At 57.0% G+C, this 23,881-nt stretch overlaps 1 protein-coding gene across 3 annotated transcripts in view; it reads right to left on the bottom strand.

The window, feature by feature from the left end:
- Window positions 1-794: 794 nt before the first annotated feature.
- The window catches only part of SYNPO (synaptopodin), a 37,143-nt gene continuing 14,056 nt past the window's right edge, over window positions 795-23,881 (bottom strand). The window contains exons 1-3 of one of the 3 annotated variants that reach the window (XM_012791128.2): window positions 16,482-16,650; window positions 8,640-11,029; window positions 795-3,496 (exon numbers count right to left, since the gene is read on the bottom strand). In XM_012791128.2, the coding sequence (XP_012646582.2) occupies window positions 2,825-3,496; window positions 8,640-10,697 (2,730 nt within the window). In that variant the 5' untranslated portion in view covers window positions 10,698-11,029; window positions 16,482-16,650 and the 3' untranslated portion in view covers window positions 795-2,824. Of the gene's footprint in view, window positions 3,497-6,680; window positions 11,030-16,481; window positions 16,651-23,881 lie in introns of those variants that run through there. The other 2 variants (XM_012791113.3, XR_012913992.1) reach the window with 2 other exon arrangements.

Raw genomic sequence — 23,881 nt, 5'->3', positions numbered from 1 at the left:
TAGGACACTGTGCTCAGGAGAGGCTCCAGCTGATGATGAAGATTGGGTCAGGGACACACAAAGCTCTCCCAGGAAGGGTGGACCTAGCAAGGATGCCCTGGGACCAGGGCAGGGAACACTGGGTGTTGGTATGGACTGGCCCAGGGTGTATTTCTGACGCTCTCTCAGGACAGAAGCCCGGACTCTGCTGAGGACTGCCCTGAGCTGCTAGAGAGGAAGAGGGAGGTGTGTTCCCGGGGCAGGCTCAACCTCACCGAGCAGCTGGGCCACAGTCCCTTCTCTGGGCAAAGGATGCTCCTGTCAAGAGAGGAGGACTCCTGACAGTGAGAATCCTGACCTCACTGGGGCTGCCCAGACTCAGAAGTGGCCTCTCATGGCGGCTCCTCTTCCTGCCCTGGAGCCCGACGCTCCACGAGGGAGCAGCCCCAGAGCACCGGGCCCGGATCCAGCCTGGCCCTGCCCACATTGGGGACAGTGCCCTGGGGTCAGGGCCCGGACTGTACCAACCTGAGACATTGCCTAGCACCCAACTGTCCCCATTCTACAGATGGGGAAGCTAAGGCCTGGAGAAGGAGTGGGCTTACCCAGGATCACCTAGCTAGTCAATGACAGGACTTCAACTCAGGGACTTCCTGTATGGCTGCAAGTTTTTCCATTGTTCCCCATCTCTTTTCGTGGCTGCTCCTTCCCATGCTCCCACCCATGTGCCTCAAATATTCCCATCCACCCAGAGCCCCACGGGTAGAAGGGAAGGGTGTCAGACACAGCTGTAAATGACACAGGAGGCACAAGAGTGCAGGAAGCATTTATTGAGGGCCAGGGCTGAATTCTACAGGAGGCAAGATGCAGGACACAGGCAAGCTCTAGTGGGTCAAAGGAGAGGAGTGGGAGAGGGCAGCGACAATAAGAGAACAGCTGAGACTGGTTTAGGAGCTGCAACTTTGCAAGGCTGCCCCCTGCTGGCCCTTGGGGACATGCAGGTAGAAGCGGATCCTCTATGCCACTGCAGCAGCCAGAGAGGCCTCATGGGGCTCTTCTCTGCTGGGGGGCCCTTAGTCCCCATCTCCTGTGCTATAAGGGACCCTGCAGTATGCGGGGGCTTCGGGAAATGTGGTCACTCATCATTAACTGAGCAGGAGCACCCTCTCATCTTCCCACCAACATGACCCATGTCCCCATTCCTTAGACCCTAGGAACCTTCTGGGATCACACCACTATTCCAAAACACCCCACCCAGACCTGACTACCTTTCATCCTGACCCTAACTTTCCCCAGCCTCACCTGGGGGTTCCAGATCGAACATCACCCTGATGATTGGGTAAGTCCCCAAGTCACACTCTGTCCCTCACCTTTAGAACATCCTGGTATCCTTTCACCTACGTACCTTTGATCCTCGACCAATTCCAGCTCCCTAGAGTGTCCTGAAGCTGATATTCTGAACCTCTAGAAGGCACTACCAGCCACCTTCGGAAACTACAGAACTCAGACACATTCCTCCCTGTGTCCCTCCTGGGGAATGGAATCAGAGCCACCAAAGTTTAAGGGACAGGCGAGGGCTTGCAGCCAGGCTCCCCAAGGTCACTGGGCAGCAGGCACTAGCTAGGCCAGAGTGCAGTGGGAAAGAAATGAGGAGGGACAGTGTGCACTCTTCTGGGCATGATATGGACACCGGGGCTGGGACCTGAAACTGAAGAGAGGGTACGTCCTAGGACGCCAGAAACACAGGCAGACCCTGGCCTAACCCCTCACTCAACCACCCAAGCCCAACTGCCCCAGAATTCATGTCCCGCCAATCTTCTTCCACCACCTCCCCCCACTTCCTAACACGATGGAATGCAATTCAGGACTCAGAGGTCCTCTGAGCCGGCCCCATCCCTGCTAGAACCTCCTCTAGGCATCCTGGCCACAGCTTGTATACTTCCCATAACAAGGAACTCTTTGCTTCCCTCTGTCAAATAGGCAGCCACAAAGTGAGGACAATCAGAGCTGCATCTCTCTTCTTCTCTCTCCAGCTCAGCTTTGAGCCCAGAACCTGCCATGAATGGGCCCAAAAGGGACAGAGGGGCTGGAGGCCCAAGTCCTGGGCCTGGGGGAAATCATTGTCTTATAGCTGTCTTCCCTGATGCAGATAAGATCCCGAGGTTGGCCTGGGCTGGGTTGGAGAAGATAGCATGACAAAGGCCAGGGGAACATCTTCCTGCCTCTTCTCTTCAGAGGGCCAGCGGGGCACCTTGAGCTGGCCTGGGAGACCTCACTAAAGGTCACCGTGGTAAAAATAGAGCTTCTCTAGGAAGGGATGGAAAACAGCTGCTCCTGCCTGGGACTTGGTGCCAGGGAGCCGGATGGTCAAGCCAGGGCCTGGCCGTGGACACAGGCCTAGGATGTTCTGAACACATCTCACTTGCAGAGCCAGGAGGGGAGGGAGGGGTATGGAACCGTGGATGTGACAAGTCTAGGGGCCCATATACACAGCACCCTAGCTCTTCCAAGGCGCGCGTTTGTGTGTGTGCGCGCATGTATTGATGGGGGAGGAGGGTGGAATTCAGACGTTTGGAGATTGCCTTGGCAGAAGCCACATTAAACAGATGGGAAGGCTGAGGAAGAGTCTTGCCCCAGGTCACACATCAACCGAAAGGTAGAGCAAGGGCTAGCACCCAAGCTTGCGTCCCTCACCCACCCCCAAGCCCGGTGCTCTCCTCCCCAGATCCCTTATCTCTGGGGCTGTCCAAGGAGGCCAGACCCCTTGGGTTCCCCAAGCCTGATGACCCTTCTTCTTCTTCTTCTTCGGGCTCGGCCTTCCAGGGGTTGGGGTGGGGGTGGGGCTTTAGGTGGTGCAGGAGGCCTCGGCGGGGAGGCTGCCACGCTTGAGCCGCAGGCTGCCGTTCCAGCCGCGGGGGCAGATGTTATAGCCGAGGATGCCGGGCGACTTGGCCCCGGAGTCCTCGGAGTCGAGGGAGACGTCGGAGTCCGTGGGCGAGCGGCGGTACAGGAAGGGCCTGGGCGGCACGGGCAGCGGGCTCCGGGGACCGGCGCAGGGCGAAGGCCCGGCGGGCAGCGGGCTCCGCGGGATCGGGGCGAAAGCTGCCCCCGGCGCCGAGGCCGGGCCCGGGCGCGCGGGCTGCGGCGAGCGCATGCGCGGCGGCGGCGGCGGCGGCGGCGGCGCGGTCGGCGGGGAGAAGGGCCGCAGGCTCTCGGCGCCCGCCGGCCGCGGGGAGGCGCTCTTGCGCCGGGCCGCGTTGATGATGTTGCGCGCCAGCAGCGCCTGCAGCTGGCGGCTGGGGGGCCGCGCCTCGGTCTCGGGTCGCAGCGGGGACACGGAGCGCTCGCTCCACGACGGGGACATGGGCGGCGGCGGCGGCAGCGGCGGGGGGCTGCTCATGCTGCTCGCGCGGCCCGGCTCCCACGGCCCCGGGCTCACCCAGCCGTCGAGGCTGCTGGGCGGCCGGGACGCGCCCGGCGTCCAGGGCGGGGAGGTGGGCCTGCTCTCCCGGCGGTCCTGGGGAGAGAGCAGAGGGGGCGGGGCAGGCGTTAGTGCTGGGGTCCGCTCTGCCCGCGTCTTGAAAGGGGCCGAGTATGATTTGTCCAAAATGCAGAGGCGGGAAGCCACCGACCAAAGTCAGCGAGGGCCTCCAGGAAGACGCAGGTGCCCAAACTCTCAGCCCCGAACGCCTTGGAAAGCCCTCGCTGTCTGGTGTGCGCCACTGCCTTCAACCGGCAGGCGGATGACTAGTAGTTAAGAACGCTCGCCTTTCGCTTTGCAGACAGACTCCTTAACTTACTGAGTGATCTTGGTAAGTTCAAGCTGCTTGAACTTACCAAGCTGCTCCACCCCTCTGGGCTTCAGTTGCCTCCTCTGCAAAATGGGGTATAACAACTACTCACCCCATGGGGTTGTTGTGAGGGTTAAATGAGATAACTCATGGGAAAGAACATTACATATATCAGAACATCCCTTGGAAGACAGTGCTCAATCGATGTTCATTACCGCAAAGAAATACTTGGAGGATACACATGAAACTAACAACTAACTGTCTCTCCAAGGAAATGGAGAGAACTGGAACAGGGTACGCAGCCCCAGGGGGTGGGAATAGGCTTTTTAATGTATTACTTTTTATATAAGTTTAGATTTTTGAACCATATGGATGTATTATCTATTCAAAAAATTTAAAATATTGACTATTATTATTAAGGTTGGATTTAGTGAAAGATCCTCTCAGTCCCAAGCGCCCTGCCCTGTTGCCATGGTCACCTCATTTTTCCCTGGATGGCCAAGCAGGGAGGAAGGTCCCCTGACAAATGCAAATACAACAGGAAGCTGGGTGGGTTCCCCCTAGACAGCGCTCTCCCTCACTGGACTTCACGGCACGGGGAGGGGCCTGCGGCTCCGGTGAGGCCAAGAGCCGGGACAGCTTTGAGGCTATAAAGCGCTGCTCTGCCGTGCACTGCCATGCCCGTTTCCTACTTATTTAAGGACTTTCCAGTCTACAGGATTCATTCTCATCCTTTACCTCATTAGTTCCTCACAACAGACTGGTGAGGTAGCTGGCATTATCACACCCATTTTAGTAATGATGAAAATGAAGCTCAGAGGCATAAATAACAATCCAATGTGTTCTGCCCCACCAGGATATGTGTGTGTGTGCGCGCATGCGTGTACACCTGTGTGTGTGTGTGTGTGTGTGTGTGCACGTGACTATCTGCTGCCCAAAGGCTGCAACATGTGGAAGCAGTTGAACTGGCTTGAAAGTAGAGTGCTTGAGAATCCCTGCCTAGCATGTATCTCCTGAACCTTCCAACTGTTCATCCAATCATATGCCAGCAAGAACCAGTCCACTTGGCCTCCCAATCCAATCCAAATTCATCAGTAGTCATCCATCTGAGTCTAAAGCTAGCCAGTCCATGCCATACCTCCTACCCAATCAAAATCTAGAACCATCCGCAAGCTCCATTCTTTCATCCAATCGCTGGTCAGCCATAGCCAAGCCAGTCATCCTCTCATCCAATTGAGAATTGAATCCCTCCCAATCAAAAGGAAACAACAGACAAATATTATGTTTTCTCTAAACGGAATGTAGCAGTCTCTAGGTAAACCCAGACTCAGAATTGGAGTCCTTTACCCTAGGGAGGAATGTTGTATGACAGCCTAAGCAGGACATTTTTCATGGGGCGGTAATGCTGGAGTGACCCTTAGAGACCTCCTGGGGACATCCAGGTTCCCAGTCATCAAGCAGAAAAGTTAAGGCTCAGTGCGGGACCCACCTCTTTTACTCCCATGGTCAGAGTTGTGTATGCATGAGCCAGAGACACTGGGAGCTGTTCTGTAGGTGACACGTCCCAGGAAGCTTTGCATCCTGCCAGCTGCAGGAGGCAGACCCCAAGACTTAGGGAGAGGAGCCGAGAGGGAGGTCCTGGCCTCTGGGCCAGATTGAATGGAGGCTGAGACCAGAGTCTGAGACCAGAGTCTCAGGGCCAAATGGGATGGGCTCAGGCATGTCTCAGGACCTGATGACAGTGCCACCCTCAGCAGGGAGGTGTGTCCAAGAGCTCATTAGCCAGGCCGGTCAACAACCAGTGAGACAGCGGAACCTGGGCTCTTCAGCCAGAAGAGTAAGCTAGGTCAAGGAGGGCCATGATAGCTACTAAAAAACTCTAAAACGTTTTTCTCTGCCTTTGGTGGCCACAGGGGGAATATTGGGGCCAAGAAGTGGAAGGAGGAACAGAATTCAGCCAAGACTGTGAAACAGGGTGGCTCAAGCAGAGGTTGGAATGTTGGGGACACTGTTAGCAGCTCTTCGTCATCTGGAGGGGGGCCAGAGCCTGACCTCATGTGAACTGCCCTGTCTGGGCCCTGACTCTGTGCGTGTGTCGGGGGGCAGAGGGGTGCACAGTGCAAAAAGGCCGCAGGAGCTCAGAACTGTTTGCTTTCTGGCAGAGAGCTCAACGCACCATATATATGCCAGAACTCCGTGGAAATGCAGTGGGTGAAAATTCAGAAAGCAGCATCCCCTCCGCCCAGCACCAGCCCCAAAGCAGGGCAGAGTCAGACAGTGACTGTCGGAGACCACTTGGAGCTCCCAGACCACCTTCTGCAAGCTTTTCACTGTGCAGAAGGGGAAACTGGGGCCCAGAGATGGGAAGAGGCTGTTCAAGGTCACACAGGAGTCAGGTGCACCAGTTCTCCTGACTCTCAATGGCAGTTCTTTCCTCTCCACCGGGGGCTTTCAGGGGCCAGGCGGTGACAATGACAAATGTGGGAAATGGCCAAATTTAGATAATGGGGTGGGAGGGGACCTGAAGGAACTAGAGAGTGAATGCTCTAGCTAAAGGAATTTCAATTCCACTTTTGAAGAACCCAAGCAAGCCTGGACCAGAAGCGGCAGTGTGTTTTCTCCAAAATCCTCTATAGCATTTTTGGCCTAACTCGGAGGGAAGGAGAAAACAAAGGAAGGGGATTTGCAGAGGGTCCTGGTGCCCTGAGCACTGTCCTGGCGAGGAGAGAGGGAGCCCTCGCTTCCAAGCCAGCCCACGTCTGTCCCCACGGCAGGCAGACACGCAGCACGCAGACACAGCCACGCTTCCACACACAGCCACCGAGCAGTCCCACTCCACTTCCCCAGCTAGAACAGGGACGAGGAAGGGAGCCCTGACCGCCAGCAGCGCGGAAGAAAGAAAGAAGCAAGGCAGTTTGAGGCAGAGTGTATTGAGAACAGGACAGAAAAGAGAGTTGGGTAAAGAGCTCAGCCTGGCTGCAGGAGCTGCAGAGTGGAGGGTGGGCTCTTCCGTGGCTGGCCCTCGGGGTCGAAGGGAGCAGGGGGCAGAGGCTTCTGTCTGCTCTGGGAAGGGCCTGGCACGAAGGGGCTGAGCTCACTCACAGCTCCCCTACACGTACCCCCTCGATCTGTGTGGAATGAGCTCACTGAGAAGGCACCCTCTGTTCCCATGGAGACGAGCCCAGAGCTCACGAAAACTGCAGGCTCAGCCCAGCATGGGCACCGCCTCCACCACCCCTTGCCCCGCTGGGGAGCCCAGAAATAGGGCTAAGAAAGAGAAGTGGGTGGTCCTCGGCCCCCAGCCTTGGGAGGCTTCCATCTGCATCCTGCCTCTTGTGTCTCTATTCTCCCACCCCCCACAAAGCCTGGCTAGGGGGGCTGCATCACATCCAAGGTGTCAGAGGTGGTGGGGGTCTCAGACTACCTGACTCAACACCCTCACTGTACGCATGGGGAAACTGAGACCCCAAGACATGCATGCAGTCAGTCTGTTAGAACCCAGGTCTCTGAGCCCCAGACTTTTCCTCAAAACCTGAAGGTCCCACCCATCCCTTCCCCCGAGCTGCTATGTCTGGCCTCAGCCCTTGCCCCACTCCCACTGTCTCAGGTGATCCTGGGCACCCCAGCCCAAGGGCTCATCCCTTGGCCTCCTGCAGTATCTCCTCCCAGCCACACCCTCACCAGGTCACCCTCACAGACATCTAACCCCATTTGTCCTTTGGCAATAGCCCATTTCCTTTCCCTCTCTTCCCAGGGGACTGTCTTGTCACTTACAGGGCCTTTCTCTCAAACCACCAGCCTATCTCAGTCCTCACAGACTGTCACAGCTAGAAGGACCCTCATCATATAAATGAGAAAACCGAGGCCTAAAAGGAGAGTGACTTGGCCAAGGTCACATAGCAAATGGGAGGCTGAGTTGGGACCAGAACCCTCCTCCCCTGCTTCTCTCCCTGGGGCCTGTTCCACTATGCTGAGGTGGCTTCTTTGAGTCAAGCAGATCTTGCCTGAGGTTGAAGCCCAAACCACCAATGGACACGTAGCTAGGGCCACCCTCTTAGCAGCACACCACGTCTGCACAGCCTTCTGCGGGGCTCTCCTCTCGGGGGTTCCCCTGGGACGTCCCCCGCCCAGGACGGTGAGGGCAAGCCAGGTGGAACCAGGACTGAGGTCTGGGCCTAGGAGTCTCCCTAAAGCAGAGCCAGGTCTTGGAGAAGGAGGAAGAGAAGCATCAGACAGCAGTGGTGGGCTAAGTCCGCAGCCCGCGGAAGGACCAGGAGGGCAGCAGAGGCGGAGGCAAGGCTAAGCTCTCTGGTGCAGCGGAGAGGCGTCCAGAAGGCAGAGGTGGAAGAGATAGGCCTGCGGAGGTGAGAATCCAGCAGCAGGAAGAAAGATGCCAGGATCTTGGGCCTCAGGAGGGGGCCCCGCTGGGACAGCTGATTCCACAGGCACTGGCAGGCTCTTTCTGCTCCCGAAGTCCCTGGCGGGATCCCCTGCTAGGCCACTCCCAGCAAGACGCTGGCATCCGACTCAGCACCCCTACAGCTCGAGAAGGCCAGAAGCAGCCCTCATCCTCCTCGGGGCCTGCCCAGGGGGCTCTCTCTCCATGGCCCTCCTCCCTGCTCAGACATGGAGTGCAAACCCCGGGAGCAGAGAAGGGGCAGCCGCACTCAGAGGAGAGGCACTGGCCCAGGGTCACAAAGCCAGCTGGTGGCAGCATCCGACCTTGAGCCTGACTCCCTGTTCTCCTCACTCAGCTCTGTGCCATTTCCTGCCACATCTGCTCTCCATCCAGCCCTCAGGGAGGGGGCCTTGACTGGCAGTGGGACCCCTGTGGGTCCGTTACTTGAAGCAGAAGGAAGGCTTCCACACCTGAGCCTCGATCCCGGCGTTCCGGGTAGAGAAGGAGGGCCTGGGCGCCTGCTTGGCTCGGGGAGGCCACGCCCTGGAGGGAGACACGGGGGAGATGTCGCCGCTGTAGGGAGGGCTCACGGCAGTGGGCTGGAGGCCGTCCTGGCCGGGCGAGGTGCAGAGGCCCAGGGAGGAGCGGGAGGGCCGAGGCAGGGCAGGCGAGGGAGGGAGGCCCGCCTTGGGCAGGCTGGGCGCCAGGTCCAGGGAGCTGGGCTTGGCAGGCGAGGCGGCCCTGGGCGAGGCGGCCCTGGGCGAGGTGGCCCTGGGCGAGGCCTTGGCAGGCTCCTTGATGGGCGAGAGCACAAAGAGCGAGGGCCGCAGCTGGTACGGCGGCTGCTGCTTGGTGGGCTCCGGGCGCAGGACCCCGTTCTCGGGCAGGTACCCGTGGTAGAGGGAGGCAGGCGGGGTCCGAGCTGGGCTTCGGGAGGCCACTCGGAAGGCCCCGGGGGCGTTCGTGGAGTATTTCCAGGATGAAGGCAGGGACATGGTGGGCGAAGGGCAGCGGGCCAGCTCCGTGGGGCCTGAAGACTCGATGACGTATTTCTCCATCCGCGACTGGCGGCGGGCGTAGAGCTCAGCCCCCTTCCCGGAGGCCTCGGAGAGGTTCTGGTTGGGTTTGGGCTTTGGCTTGGCCTGGATTCGGGGCGACTTCAGGCACGAGGCCCACTCCGGGACGGCCTCCTCAGCTGCTGCGGGGCTGGCCCTGTCCCGGGGTGCTGGCTCCTGCTGGAAGTTGGAGGCCTCAGCCCCCAGCGCGAAGGGCTCTTCCTCCACGCCCACCTCCCCCTGGTCTCTCTGCCTCCGCTTCTCGTCGGCCGTCTGCACCAGATCCAGCAGGTCTGGGTTGGGGGTCACCTTGGGCTTCTCCACGAAGGTGAACATGGCTTTCCGGTTGCCCCGGCGGGCCATCGACTCCTCCAGAATGCCCGTCTTGCTGGCAGGGGCCGCCTGGCCCTTCAGATGAGAAGGCTTGGGGTCAGAGCTGGGGTACAAGGCAGAATAAGACGGGGGGGACCGGACCCGGGAAGCCGGAGGGGCTGTGGACAAAGTCTCAGCGTAGGTGGGGGGCGGGGCGAAGCTCCCCACAGGGCGTCTCTCGGAGGCTGGGCTGCGCTGCCCCACCAGCCTCCTTTCCACCATGGGGCTGTGGGACATCATGTGTCTCTGTGGCCGGGGGCTCCTGTCTGCCACGCTGGGGGGCTGAGGAGCCGAGGCCTTCTCCCCAAAATGTCGTCTCTCTATCATGGGGCTGCGCTCCATCTGGCTGGTGCCCCCTGGCGCCTGGACCCCGAAAGGCCTGGCCGTCCTGTTGACCACGGAGGGGGGCTTGGCCAGGGTGAAGTGGACCTCACTGTACACCTTGGTGGGCGTGGTGGCAGTTGTCCGCCCAGACAGCTCCTGTTCTGCTGACACCATGAGGCCGTGGGGCTGGACGTCGATGAGTAGGGAGCTGGACATGAAATCCGGGGCTGGGGCCCCAGCGCCAGGAATAAGCGTGGCTTCCCTGGAGAAGGTGCTGGTGGCGGGAGGTGGAGCTGACACCTTGTCGATGAGGAGGCTGCTGGATCTCACCTCCGCTCCTGGCCCCTGGGCTTGCCCGTCGGCACACAGCGTGCTGGGTTTGGCATCCGGCACCGAGCCGTTCGCCGGGAGGCGGGCCTCTGGGGAATTCTGTTGGGCGCTAGCAAGAGGCAGGCTCTGCGGGGCGACAGTTGCCGGGGGGTTCTGATTGACGTCGGTGGCCGGCAGGTTGTGGCTGCTGTTAGAAGCTGGTGTGGTGAGGGTGGCGCTGGGCGAGGAGAGGTTTTGGTTGACATCTGCGGCTGGACTGTGGACCTCGGCTGCAGGTGGGGTCGGCGGGGACTGCTGGGCCTCCCGGTTCTGGGACAGGTGGAGCCCATTGGCCGTCAGCAGGGCTGCGTTCTCCTTCAGATAAACCACCAGTGGCACCTCCTCCTCCTCACTGGCCACCCTCTCCAGGTGCCGCAGCAAGCTGGCCTCCTCTGAGTAGCCCTCCATGCTGTGGCCAGGGACCCCTCTGCCGGGGCTCTGGGGATTGGGGTGCCTCGGAGCGCCTGGCTCAGGCGGTGAGGTGGGACTCAGGCTGAGCCCTGGGGCATGGCCTGGGGGGCTTGCAGGGAGCACTCTGAGGGACTCCTGGCTGGGCTTCGGTCCCCTCTGGCCGTGGCTCTCCAAGGTGAACTCGTTCACCCTCTGCCGGCGCCTGTTGAAGAGCTGGACGCCGCGGGAATTGGAGCTGGGAGGGGTGGTCAGCTGGGCCGCGATCTGCTGGCTCCGCGCCTTGGCCTCCTTCAGGTCCTTCTCGGTGAGGCTAGTGCTCCGGCCCAGCGCTGCAGAGAGGTACAGAGGCCTGGTTAGCAATGGGATGCAGTGCCACAGGGGTGCACAGACAGACAGACAGATGGACAGACAGCTGGGCCCCTCCTACACAGGATCTTTTCCTTTGGAATTTGATCTTTACTCACTAGACCCTAGAACTGGCTCTCCTCATAAAGATCCCCTACCTGCTTCATGGCCCGACTCAAATGCCACCCCCTCTGTGAAGCTGTCCCTGATGAACTGGTCCTTTGCTGGACTCCTGCTGAAGGCTGCTGATGTGGCACTTTATCAAACTGAGCATGAACGCCTCACCATGGGAGTCAAGGCCCACTCCATCCCCAACTCACCCTCCACCACCCTTCTCCTCTCTCACTAGGCTCTGCCACATCGGCTGTCTTTCTGTTCCTTGAGCATGCCAAGTATGTTCCTGCCCCAGGGCCTTTGTACTTGCTGTTTCCTGTGCTTGGAATAATCTTTTCCAGGTGGCATTCCATGTTGGCTCCTTCCAGCTGCTCAGGTCTCAGCTGGAATGTCACCTCTCTGGAGGGGCCTTCCCTTCTCCTATCCCATCTCCTTGTTTTATTTTCTTCATAGCATACGCCACCGTGTTGAAATGGTCTTTATGTTTCCTTGTTTATCATCTGTCTCCTCACCTAGAGCATAGCTCTAAGAGGGCAATGACCTTGCTTGACTTGTTTACCACTCTGATCTCGGCCCCCAGCCCAGTGCCTGGCCTACCGTGGGCCCTCGGCAGACATGACCAAATGCACGAATGAACCCCCATAGCATTTCCTATGTGCCTTTCTCAGGGCCCTTTATACTTTCAAACTTACAGTAGTTTGCTTTGATTTTATAAAAAGATGCCACTGACACTTTCTCTTTTTAGAACAGGTAATACGTTCACATGGTCTAAATATAAAAACATAAAAAGGTATGCAGTGAAAAGTATCCCTCCGTTCCTGACTGCTCCACCCCACAATCAGGTAACCCCTGTTGTTAGTTTCTTCTATAGCCTTCCAGAATTTCTTCCCATCTTTATTTAAAAATTCACATATTTTAGCACTAGAAAAGTAATAAATTGGGCTAATTTCAGAAGTGACTACACTAGAACATTGCATTCTCTCACCTTATCCTCACAAGGACTCTCTGAGACAAGCATTATTTGCTCATGTTTTGCAGAAGAGGAAACTGAGGTTCAGAGACCTATAAGTAACTGACCCAAGGTCACACAGCTACAGATGGCAAAGCCAGAGTCAGAATAAGTTCCCTCGGGGTCCACAGCCCATGCTCAAGCTGTCTGCTCATCCCAAAAGGTCCCTTTTGGCCATATGGGAGGACAGAATCAGCAGGGGCTTGGGGATCAGGCTGGGGTCAGTCCCCTGTTAATCTGTAAGTTCACTGTAGGCAACCATTTCTCTTTCTGGCCCCAGTGCCTGGCTGGCACACAGTTGGTGCTCAGTTTATACTTGTTGAATAATAAATGAACAAGGGAACCGACAGACAGATGGATGGACCAGCTTGTGGCCAGGGTCAGGAGCTCAGTCAGTGGCTGAGAACATTCCTCCTGGCTCCCCCTTCTCCTCCCTCCTGTGGGAAGCTAATTAGTTCTTGAGGAATCTGACCCTGCCCTCCTCCCACCTTGCCCTCATTAGCACTGGCCGTGACATGTGGAGGAGGCCTCCGGGGACAGTCTTTCTAGGCATCCTGCCAGTCGTGAGGCTCGGAATTCATAGACTCCCAGAGCTGGAAGAGCCTTTATAGAGGTGCTATTTCACCACCACCCCATTTTATAGATGGGAAAACTGAGGTCCAGAGAGTAGCCCGGGCTGGAGCCTGCTGACCCCCTCACTGGAGCCAGCAGGGAGGCCCACCCAGAGCAGAGGAGCTGCAGACGGCAGCTTCACTGGGACCAGGCCAAGCAGCCACAGGCTTTCTGGCACCACCCTCCTTTTTCCAACCTGCCATCAGGGCTGGCTTTCCCCCCACCTGTTAGAAACAGTCTAAGCACACAGCCTGCCCTACCCACCGTGACACCTGCTGCACCTGGTAAGGCCTCTCCCGCCTGAATCACCCCCTCTGTAAAAGATCTACCCAGGCTGTTCCCTTGTGGGGGGCTGAACCAGGAGATGGCCAGCCACACGGAGGACCCTAAGGGCTTGCTCAGCCCGTGCAAGGTCCAGCTCCTCTGCTCTGCTTAGAAACCAGGCCTGCTGGCCTGAAGCCAGTCTCTGCCATTAGCCACCTGTGTGACCCTGGCAAGCTCCTGTACCTTTCAGAGCCACAGCCTCCTTAACTGACAAGGGGGTAAAGCAGTTGACATTAGGTTTGGGAGGCCACAATGAAGTCACGAACGCCAGCGGCTTATTGCCACCAAGCCCAGGTAGACAGGCAGACGGCCCATGTTCCCCTGGAATAAACTGGTTGTCCCACTCTACTCCCTGCAAGGACTCAGGTCTTCCAGCAAAGGAGATGCACTCCGTAGGTCAGGGTCCTGAAGGCCAAGCAGCAGGGGTCCCAGAGTTATGGAGGGGGCAGAGCTTATCGCCCCAAAACACAGAACCTCAGAATCTCACAGGTAGCTGCCAATGAGTCCAATCCCCACACAATCTTGTGTCCCCCAAAACCAAATCCCTGAGTGTGCAAGCCTCTGCTTACATGCTCCAGTGACATGAGCTCGCTACCCCAGGAGGTGTCGTCCACTAATTAACATTCCTCAGCTATGAAGTTGCTCCCCCTACTAACTTTCATCCACTTCTTGATGTGGCTCTGCGCCCCGGGGCTACACAGATAAAAAGCGGTCTCTTTCCAGCCTGCCAGTCCTGCAGAGATTTGCAGATACAAATTGTATCCCCGCAGGACACTGGCAGGATAACCATCTCTAGTCCTGCCAGTGTTTCTTGTGATACAGTTGCAGCCATAGTAGCTAACGCTGACTGTGCACTTACTGTATACCTGCACTTTGCAAATATTACTTAATTCCCCTAACAACCCTACAAAGCACAGTGCATTATTATGCACATTTTATGCATGAGAAAACCAAGGCTCAGAGAGGTCAAGTGAGCAGCCCCAGGTCACAGAGCCAGAGCGGAGTAGAGCTGGGTTCACCCCTGGCTCTACGTGAGTGCAGAGTCCCAGGCTCCTGGCGGGCTGGCTCCCACACTGGGAGGCTCATAGAAAGCACTTCGGTGTTTGAATGACCGAGACCTCTCCATGTCCCTGCATTTTTCTGCTTTCCTCCTCACCTTTCTGTTTCAGCCCCATTCCCAGGTTGACTAAAAAAGGCAATGGCTTTAGAAAATCCTCAACTATCAGAGTGTGGAAGGCCCTCTGAGATAAGTGGGACTGGGAGACCAGTCAGGGAAGAGGTCACAGAGAAGGACGTGGGCCGAGGACCCAGGTCTGCTGGCTCCAGCTGGGCTCCAGTCACAGCCTGCGCTGTGCTGCTGACCCTCCGCCAACACCTCTCTGAGCTCGGAACCATCCCTAAGCTACTGTTCTGGGACAAGAGCAACAGCAGAAAAGGCCAGGAGGTGAGTGAGCCCTGCCCTCCGAGGAGAGCTCCCACAGCCCCCACCCCAACCCACAGTGACTCCACAGAAAAGGAATTCGGCAGGAGGTTTGGACCAGACCCAGCCAGCAGTCCAGACAATTTTTGCCACCCTATACAAACAAAGCTGGGAGAAGGGGCGGCTTGGCCAATTACAGGCTCCCCAGAGTCTGTCCCTTGTCACAGGGCACCAGGGGGCAGCTCCAGGAACTGCCACCTCTGGCAATGCCCCGGCCAGCTGGTCCAAGATTGTGCTCCCTGGTGCCAGAGAGGCAGAGGATGGCCAAGGGCCAGAGGGCCAGGCACCTCACTGAGTCCTCAATCTGCCTGTCTGCAGCCTGCACCTGTGCAGGTCACCATGCACCACTGCCTCTTACCCCCTCCAAGCTAAGCCCCTGCAGGGCCAGGTTGGGACACTAGCCCTTTAAAGACCCACCTTGGACATGGGGTCAGGAGCCCTGAAGACAGGCCTTCAAGAGAGGAAGGGGGAAGGGCAGACCCAATGAGGAGCTGCCTGGGGTCAGGAGACCTGGGTCCAACAAGGCAAGTGGAAGAGGGGCGAGAAGCCCCAGCACGGCTGTGAGACCGAGGGCCTGATGGCTGCGGTGACTGCTGAGCCCTCGCTGAGGCCCAAGTGCAGTGCTAGCCCCGTGCTCATCACCTCCTTCAGTCCTCACAACAGCCCCGGGGTGAGTATTATTATTCTTCCCATTTTGCAGATGAAACCGGGTCCTGAGAGACCTGCCCAGGGTCACACAACTTGTAAGTGACAGAGCTGGAGTCAAAACTCAGCCAGTCTGGCTGCTCTGTCCCATCCCTTCACTACTGTGCCTTCCAGCCCGGTCCCTGGAGGGAGGCACCAAGAGGGGCCCCAGTGCCTCTGGATGGTGGTGGGCAGGGCCCTGTGCGTCCTCATCTCGTGGTCAGTGCTCCTCTGCAGGGCCCTCTCCCCTGGAAACTCAGCTGCCTAGAGCAACTCATGCTCTCTCCCTTCCTCCTCTCAGAAGAGCTGATAAATTCATTCTTACTAAGGTAGAAATGACTGATAGGGCATGAAAGACTAGTAGAGTGGAAAGATCACAAGGTTGGGAGTCGGGAGACCCCTGGTCTAGTTTGGCTCAGGCAGGGACGAGCCTTTTCCCAACCCCATCACCCTCTGCAGGCAGCTGCCTGTTCTGCCCCTCACTGGGCCCATGGCTCTGCAGGAGGGAGGGAGGGCAGGGGAAGGGAGGCCACAGGAGAAGGTCAGGACAGGGAGAATTCAAGGAAATGCTTCTTCACACGGCTGCCGTCAATGGGAGTGTCCAGGCCGGGGTGGGTGGGTGGGGTGGGACAGGGAGCCAGGGCAGGAACAGAGACTGGCTCAAGGCAGCCCATTGTGGCTGCCCGGGAGTCTTGGCAACAGGAAGAGTAAACAGGCTGCGTAAACTGCCCCCCTGGCGGGGTCAGGAAGGAGCCAATGGCTGGCCGCTGCACAACCTCTGGCCGAGCTGGGGGCAGGAAGATGAAGCGGCCTGAGTAATGGCCTGGCTACCTTGCCAGCCCCTGCCCCACATCCTCCCCACCGAAAGCAGGAAATGACACAGTCTCCATGCCCTGGGGCGCTCTCCATCCAGCCAGGGCCCTGGTGAGTGCAGCCTGACGGAGGAGGCCGGCAGGCAGCCAGGGCTCCTCTCTGGAGCACAGTACTCCGTGGGACTATTAGGTGGGAACGACCGCCGGGCATGAGAGAAGACAGAAGTGGGGTGGGGAGCCCCAGGCTGAGCCCCAGCCTCGCCACCCACAGGCTGGCAGAAGTCACCATTCGCCTCTTCCTTGATGCCCAGAGGGGGAACTGAGATGGGGGGGGGATGCCACATGCCCTAGATCACATACCCCAAGCCACAAAGGCGCCCCTGGGTGCTCCTCTTACTCACTCCAGCTGGGCCCTCCCTGCAGCCCGGCTTCCCCCAGGAGCTCTCGCCGCCGGCCGGCAGCCTCGGTTCTCGGAGCGCCGGGAGAGGCAGCCAATCGCCTGGCTGACGAGGACAGGAAAATCCCACATCTACAGCAGCACGGAGGAGCTGGATGTGACTTTTCTCCTCCACGGATGACTCAGCCGGCTCTTTATCAGGAAAACCGATTTTGCAACAGCCTTTTAAATGGCCTCTCCACCCCCAGTCTCTCCCCCGCCACTCTACCCGCCCCACGCTGCCAGATTCATCTTCCTCCCCCGGCTCCCCTCATGCCTCTCTCCTGCTCAGAGCCCTCTGCCGCCTCCCCAGGACAGGAGCAAGGGGACAGTCCCCATCCTGGCATTCAAAGCCCCTGGCGTCAGGGCCGCTCAAGAGCGCACGTTACTGGTGGGGAGAGGTCAGTGGCTCGCGGTTCCCGCAGCTGCCCGTGGGTTCCTGCCCCCGAGCATGGTTTGCACACACCCCGCTCCTGGACCTCTGCTCTGTCCAACCTCCTCTCCACGTGCCCCAAACTGCCAGCCTTCCCACCTAGCTCGAATGCCACCACCCCCAGCACAAAGCCTTCCCTGGCCCGCCAGTGTTTCATCTGCACCACTCAGAACTTCATCACTTTGCATATCATGCATTTAGTAAAACACACACCTTTCAGGTGTGTGTTCGCCACATGCCAGGCACCACGACAGGCCCTTGCTCATGTACTGTCACAGCAACGCGTGAGCCAGCAGTACCCTCATCGCCATGTCAGACGAGAAACCGGCGCAGAGGGGTGCAGTGACTTGCTCCAGGTTGCACGGTCAGACAGAGGCAGGGCTGGGATTCAAGCCCAGGGTGGCCCAACACCCGGTCAGGGCCCATCACGTGGGCCAGGCCCCCTCTCCCAATGTTATGCTTTGCAGCGATCAGGGTCTGGGGCTTATTTTCCCCCACAGACTGCAAGAGCCTCGAGGGCAGGGGCTCAACTGTGTCACTTTTGTCATTCTCCCTTCCCCTCCCCCACACCTGCCACAGGTGCTTGGAGAATAATGGCAAAGTCCATAAGGATGACAATAGCCAACATTTTGGGAGCACCAGATAATGCCAAGCTAACAGCTTAACATGTCTTTTCTCATTCGATTCTCACGAGGACTCACAAAGGAGGTTCCGTTATCCCTATTTTATGGACGAGGAAAATGAGGCACACAGAACTCATCCCAGGTCTCGCAGCTAGCGAGGGGCAGAGCAGAGTTGGGCAGTCTGACTGATCCCACGCCTGGGGCACCTTCCTTCTGGAGAGCTCCCCCTGCAAAGCACACTCACTCTCCCCACCCACTGTCCCATGCCCAGCCCAACAGCCACTTCTTCCAGGAAGCCCTCGTCAATCCAGCCAGACTCCTAGGTCAGTGTTCCTTCCCATGCTCAACCTGGCCCAGAGGCCTCAGAGCAGGAGTGGGGCCCAGATGAAAGAGCAGATTGAGAAAGTTCAGGGATAGAGTGGAAGGAGGCTGGGCCTGGCCAAACTCCTGGCTTCTCTCTCCCTGCTGGTAGTGGGTCGGGACCAGGCAGGGTAGAGATGGAGGGGTAGGGGAAACTAAAGTGAGGGCTCCCAAGCCAGCCCAGGGCTGACCTGGCCACTACCCTGCAGGCCACACGCCCTGCTCACCACTGGCTGACCAGGGTCCTGCTGCAGGGTCCCAGCCAGGGGCCCCAGTCCTCCTCCTGCCTGTTCTACTGGCCTAATCACTAATCTATAAGCAGTAGATTTCCAGAAACTTGCAAACAGCAAACCAGAGAGGCAGGCTGAGCCCTAGGTACACAGCAAACTGGAAGGGGCCAGTGCACAGAGCCAAGATGAGAGACCAGGCTCCGACCTCCCAGTCCAACCCTGGCACACCAGGCCTGCATTCGCCAAGCCACTCCTGCTGTGCCACCCCTCCCAGTTCCCTGGAAGCCTTGGGAGTACAGAAGGGACCATCATGCCCCACCCTCCCAAAGAAAACACACAATCCAGGAGACAAAACGGTAGCGAGCCAGGGCAAGGAAGAGGTGGATTCCTCTAAACCTCTGCCAGGGCCAGGGCGGGGCCTGAGTCCCCTCTGGGTCCCCTCCACTCATCCCACGGCCTGGCACACCCTGGGCCCTCCAAAGATGCGGTCCTTCCCCTTAACCCTGTGCCAACCTGGGGCCGGGGCTTGTCTCCATCCTCTCTAAATGCCCCTGGAGCCAGCAGATGCCATCGCCCAGAAGGGGCTCAATACGTGTGGAATAAATAAATTACTGAAGGACGGGCACGCCCAGAACCCAAAGCCTCCCACCTTCACCTTTTGCTCCATCACTCATCCCTGGAGATGAATTTTAGATTTGTCTAGATCCAGGATCCACCTAGATTGTAGATTGGAAATCTAGAGGGTTGTTTCTGAGGGGGTGAGGGAGGGAAAAAAGGAGAAAGTAACACATTTGTAGATAGAGAGAGATGAAACCTGAAATCAGACCTAAGAGGCAGAATCTTTCATGAAGAGAAGGGAGAACATAGCCAAAGAGAGTGATGAATTCGGGTGGAGCAATCCAGGAAGGCTTCCTGGAGGGAGTGACATATGCCCTAGGTCTTGAAAGATGAAGAGTCATTCTAAGCAATGGGGACAGCTCAGCAGAGGCTAGACGGCTCAAAGTCAACCCCACCCCACTCCCCTACCCACCCCATACCCCAAATCAAGACCAGCTGGAGAGAAAGGAACCTTTGAAAGAGGAACACACCCACGGGGCTTGCCCAGGGGCCGGGGGGTGGATGCCGTGAGCCAGGCGCTGTTCCACAGGAGCCATGTCCACTGAGGGGCTCACGCCCGGAGACCAGGAGCACCGCGGCATCAGCCCCGGGCCCCTGGGTGGGTTACATAACTGCCCCTCTGCTCAGGCCGCAGAGCCGGCCCGGACCCTCCGCCTCCTCTGCCTCTCCTGCCATCTGTCTCGCCTGCTTCCTTCTTATAGAAGAGGCCACTGAAAGCGAAGGCCAGCACCCTGTGGTAAATTCCCCACATTCCTTCCTCACAGAAAAATAAATAACCGCTGGAGAAAAAACGCAGGAGGAATGATAATGACGGCCCAAGCACCGGAGTCACAGGCACGGGGCAAACAGCAGAGCCAGCGAGAGCCAGCGAGAGCGCTGTCCCTGGAAGAGCTTTTTTTAGCCACCGCTCGCCATGGGGCTCTGGGACACACAGACCTGCCCCCAGCACCTTGAGGGTCCCCCAGGCGGTGACAACCCTCTCTGAGTTTCAGGCTGGCTCACATCTGCCTAAGGAGGCGCTGGGAATCCCTCAGTCCTGGCAAGTGGTCACAGGCCGGTGTGCTCCTTTTCCTTACTCGAGTGGCTGCTTACTAAGCACTTCCTATGTGCAAGGCATTAGGCTCAAGTGTCATCAGTTTTATTGTGGTGTTCTATCTTCACAAGCTGCGAGGTAAGGATCGCCAGTTATTCCCATTTTACAGATGAAGAAACCGAGGCTCAAAAAGGTTTTGTGATTGGTGGAGGTTATCTGGCCAGGGAGCAGTCTGTGGGTTTCCAGCGCCACCTCTCGCTCCCAAACCCATTCAGCCCGGCGGGTCCCGGCAGACAGCCCTCCTTTGCCAAACCCAATCCGTGGGGCTCCACAGGGCATCCTGTTCCACTTGCTGGGCTACCTTTAGTAAATCCCTTCACCTCTCTGAGTCTCAACTTGCTCATCAGTGAAACAGGGATGATAATGTCTGCTGAGCAAATGAGATGCAGAAATGCCTCATAAAGTACAAAGCACCGTCACACCTGAGGGGGGTTTAACTGCAGGCTCTTGCACAAACCCACCTCTGCAGAACGGCATCAGGCTGGGACTCTCTCTCTCTCTGTCTTCACCAGCCCTCTCTGGGTCTGGTCCCTCTTGTGCTCACAATAGACACAGCCCAAGCCCATCTCCCCACCCCCAGCATCCTCCCTGCTCAGGGATCCCAGAGTCACCTCTAGCCAGTGTGCTGCCGCAGCGAGAACCGAACCGGGTGTGAACCCCAGGCCCCGTCAGAGGAGGGCACCATGGCGCTGGGGTGCTGGAGGCTGCTGACCCTGCCGTGCCCCCCACCCCCACCATTCGCCACTTGCCAGGCGTGCCCGGCCCCGCCCCGGCAGGAGGCGTCTCCTGCCAAAGGAGAGGCTGAATCATCCAGTCCTGCCCTCCCCTTTTCCCTAGAACTAGGAACGAAAAGAAGACTGGGGGTCAGGAAACTTAGTTCCAGGGTCTGTCCTGTCACCATTTGGGTGGGACATTGATCTAATCCCTGACGCTCTTTGGGCCTCAGTTTGTCCATCTGTTCAAAGGAGTGATTGGACTGGTCCACTGATTCTCAGAGAGTGGCATGCCCACAGCTCTAGTGGAAGCAGAGGGATTTGAGTGGTACCCTGATATTTACAATCTTAATAGTTATGTAAATTTCAAGTGTTCATTGGAAAAGGAGTATAATAAACACACCAAACCTATGATCTCAGGTATATTACTGCTTAGAGGAAAGCTAAGGTGGATATTTCAGTAACAAAATTGGACGACTTAAAGAAAAATAAGTACAGGTGGTGCATGCATTCATTCATTCAACCAGTATTTATTGCACACCAGCTAAGGGCCAGGCGCTGTTCATAGCTATGAAGAGAAACAGATGAAAATCTCTGCTTGCATTCTAGCAGGGGAGCAAGATAATATGTGCACAAGTAAGTCAGAAGGTAAATGCTATAGAGAAAAGTAAAGCAGGGACCAGAGCTATACGAACTGCATAGGGCAGGGAGTGGTTTGCAAAGATAAACGTGGCAATCAAAGTCATCCTCACTGAGAAGCACATCTGGGCAAAGAACTGAGGAAGGTGAGGGAATGAGGCGTATGCATGTCTAGGGGAAAAGTGGCCAGGCGGAGGGAACAGCCAGTGCTAAGGTCCTGAGGCAGGCTCGTGCCCAGCAGGTTTGAGGAAGGTGCATATAATGTGGAGGTGGGACATGAATAAAGAAAGTGGGTTCTCAGCCAGGCACAGTGGCTCACGCCTGTAATCCTAGCACCCTGGGAGGCCGAGACGGGAGGATTGCTCAAGATCAGGAGTTCAAAACCATCCTGAGCAAGAGCGAGACCCCGTCTCTACTAAAAAATAGAAAGAAATTAATTGGCCAACTAAAATATATAGAAAAAATTAGCCGGGCATGGTGGCACATGCCTGTAGTCCCAGCTACTTGGGAGGCTGAGGCAGAAGGATTGCGTGAGCCCAGGAGTTTGAGGTTGCTGTGAGCTAGGCTGACTCCATGGCACTTTAGGCTGGACAACAGAGTGGAAAGGAAGGAAGGAAGGAAGGAAGGAAGGAAGGAAGGAAGGAAGGAAGGAAGGAAGGAAGGAAGGAAGGAAGGAAGGAAGGAAGGAAGGAAGGAAGGAAGGAAGGAAGGAAGGAAGGAAGGAAGGAAGGAAGGAAGGAAGGAAGGAAGGAAGGAAGGAAGGAAGGAAGGAAGGAAGCCGGTACGGTGGCTCACGCCTGTAATCCTAGCACTCTGGGAGGCCGAGGCGGGCAGATTGCTCGAGGTCAGGAGTTCGAAACCAGCCTGAGCAAGAGTGAGACCCCGTCTCTACTATAAATAGAAAGAAATTAATTGGCCAACTAATATATATATATATATATTAGCCGGGCATGGTGGCGAATGCCTGTAGTCCCAGCTACTCGGGAGGCTGAGGCAGGAGGATTGCTTGAACCCAGGAGTTTGAGGTTGCTGTGAGCTAGGCTGATGCCATGGCACTCACTCTAGCCTGGGCAACAAGCGAGACTCTGTCTCAAAAAAAAAAAAAGAAAGAAAGAAAGAAAGAAAGAAAGAAAGGTTCTCTAATGACCTTTTTACATCTGACCTTAGGGATTTCAGGGATCGTTGTTGCAACCATTTGCATACACACACACACACACACACACACACACACCCCTGCAACACACACATTCTCAGTAGCCTTTTAATGTTGGAGAGGCTTCAGCAGGCAGCAGCACACCCTCCTCTGCACACGTGCCCACACACAGAGGTGCTGTTGCTTCTAACCCGCGCTACGCAGCACAGCATGCCCAGGCGTGCGTGCACCCCCAGAGAGGGGGCAGGAGATGCACACGAATGTGTGCACACTGAACACCCGCAGGCACACGGGACTCACGTGGAGGACTGGCCACTGGAGAACGGCAAACACACCAGTGGTGTGGTTTCCCATTCACTTCTCCAGTATCTCTGCCCCTCAATCATAGTCTCCCTTTCCCAGGGGTACACTGAGATCTGCCACCTGATGCTCAAATGCCCCAGGGGATCATGTTGCTGTGGAGAATGTCCCCCTATCCACCCCTGCTGCACTTAAACAGGATAAGCCACGTGAAATGCCTAGCACAGCACGGTACACGTTAGCGCCACTCCCAGCATCCTCACTCGATGCCACCGTCCCCAGCTTCACCCTTCCAGGGGGCCAGGGGGCAGCTCTAGAGTAGAAGGAAAGGACCAGACCCGGAGCTGGAGGCCTGGATTTTAGTCTCAACCTGGTCTCCAGCTCAGTGTGAGGCCTCAGGCAAGTCCCTTCTCCTTTCTGGCCGAGATCGGAAACTTGCAGGGCATGTGGTCAAAATGCAGATTCCTGGGCTCACCCTCTACCTGCGGGCCCACAGAGTATACACTTAAACAGGCTCCCTAGGGGTTCTGATGCCCATCCAGCTTGGGGACCCACTGGGCTTTAAAGCCCATGATTTTATAAATAAGCTTATAAATTAATACATAGGAAAAATGCTGGAATGTAGTCTGGCACATGATAAGACTCTAATAAAATATATTTGTATACATAATTATATATAGTAATTACATACAATCCCTTGAATATGCACAGCACTTTTACAGTTTTCCTAGCACTTTTCATTCATCAGAGATAGAGGCTGAGCAGGGATCATTACACCATTTTACAGACCAGAAAAGTGAGGCAGAGAAAGGCCGAGGGACGTGGCCAGGATCTCACAGCATGCGGGGCTTTGGCTCCCAGCCAGACACCTTGGCAGGGCTTCCTGAGATGTGTCACCTCGGGGCCTCATCTGCTCATCCCATATGGCTTTGACTTCCAGCCCACGGTGTAGCTGTCCTTCAATTGCAAGTTCATGAAAACCGGATACACACGACTTCTCCAGTAACTCAGGGTTCACGGAGAATGGGACAACGTCAACCAGCCAATTTCCTTCCAGCCATAAGGCCCCCCTCACTGGGAGGGCAGAGGGTTCCCAAAGCCTTAATGCTACACGCTACCATTTAATCTAAAATGGTCATTTTTGCAGCAAAAGAAGGGTAGGAAAAAAATAATATATAGAATAAATAGAGAAAATGGTCGTTT

The sequence above is a fragment of the Microcebus murinus genome, chromosome 21, assembly GCF_040939455.1.
Source record: "Microcebus murinus isolate Inina chromosome 21, M.murinus_Inina_mat1.0, whole genome shotgun sequence".
NCBI classification, from domain to species: Eukaryota; Metazoa; Chordata; class Mammalia; order Primates; family Cheirogaleidae; genus Microcebus; species Microcebus murinus.
This window is presented reverse-complemented; position numbering and strand designations above follow the sequence as displayed.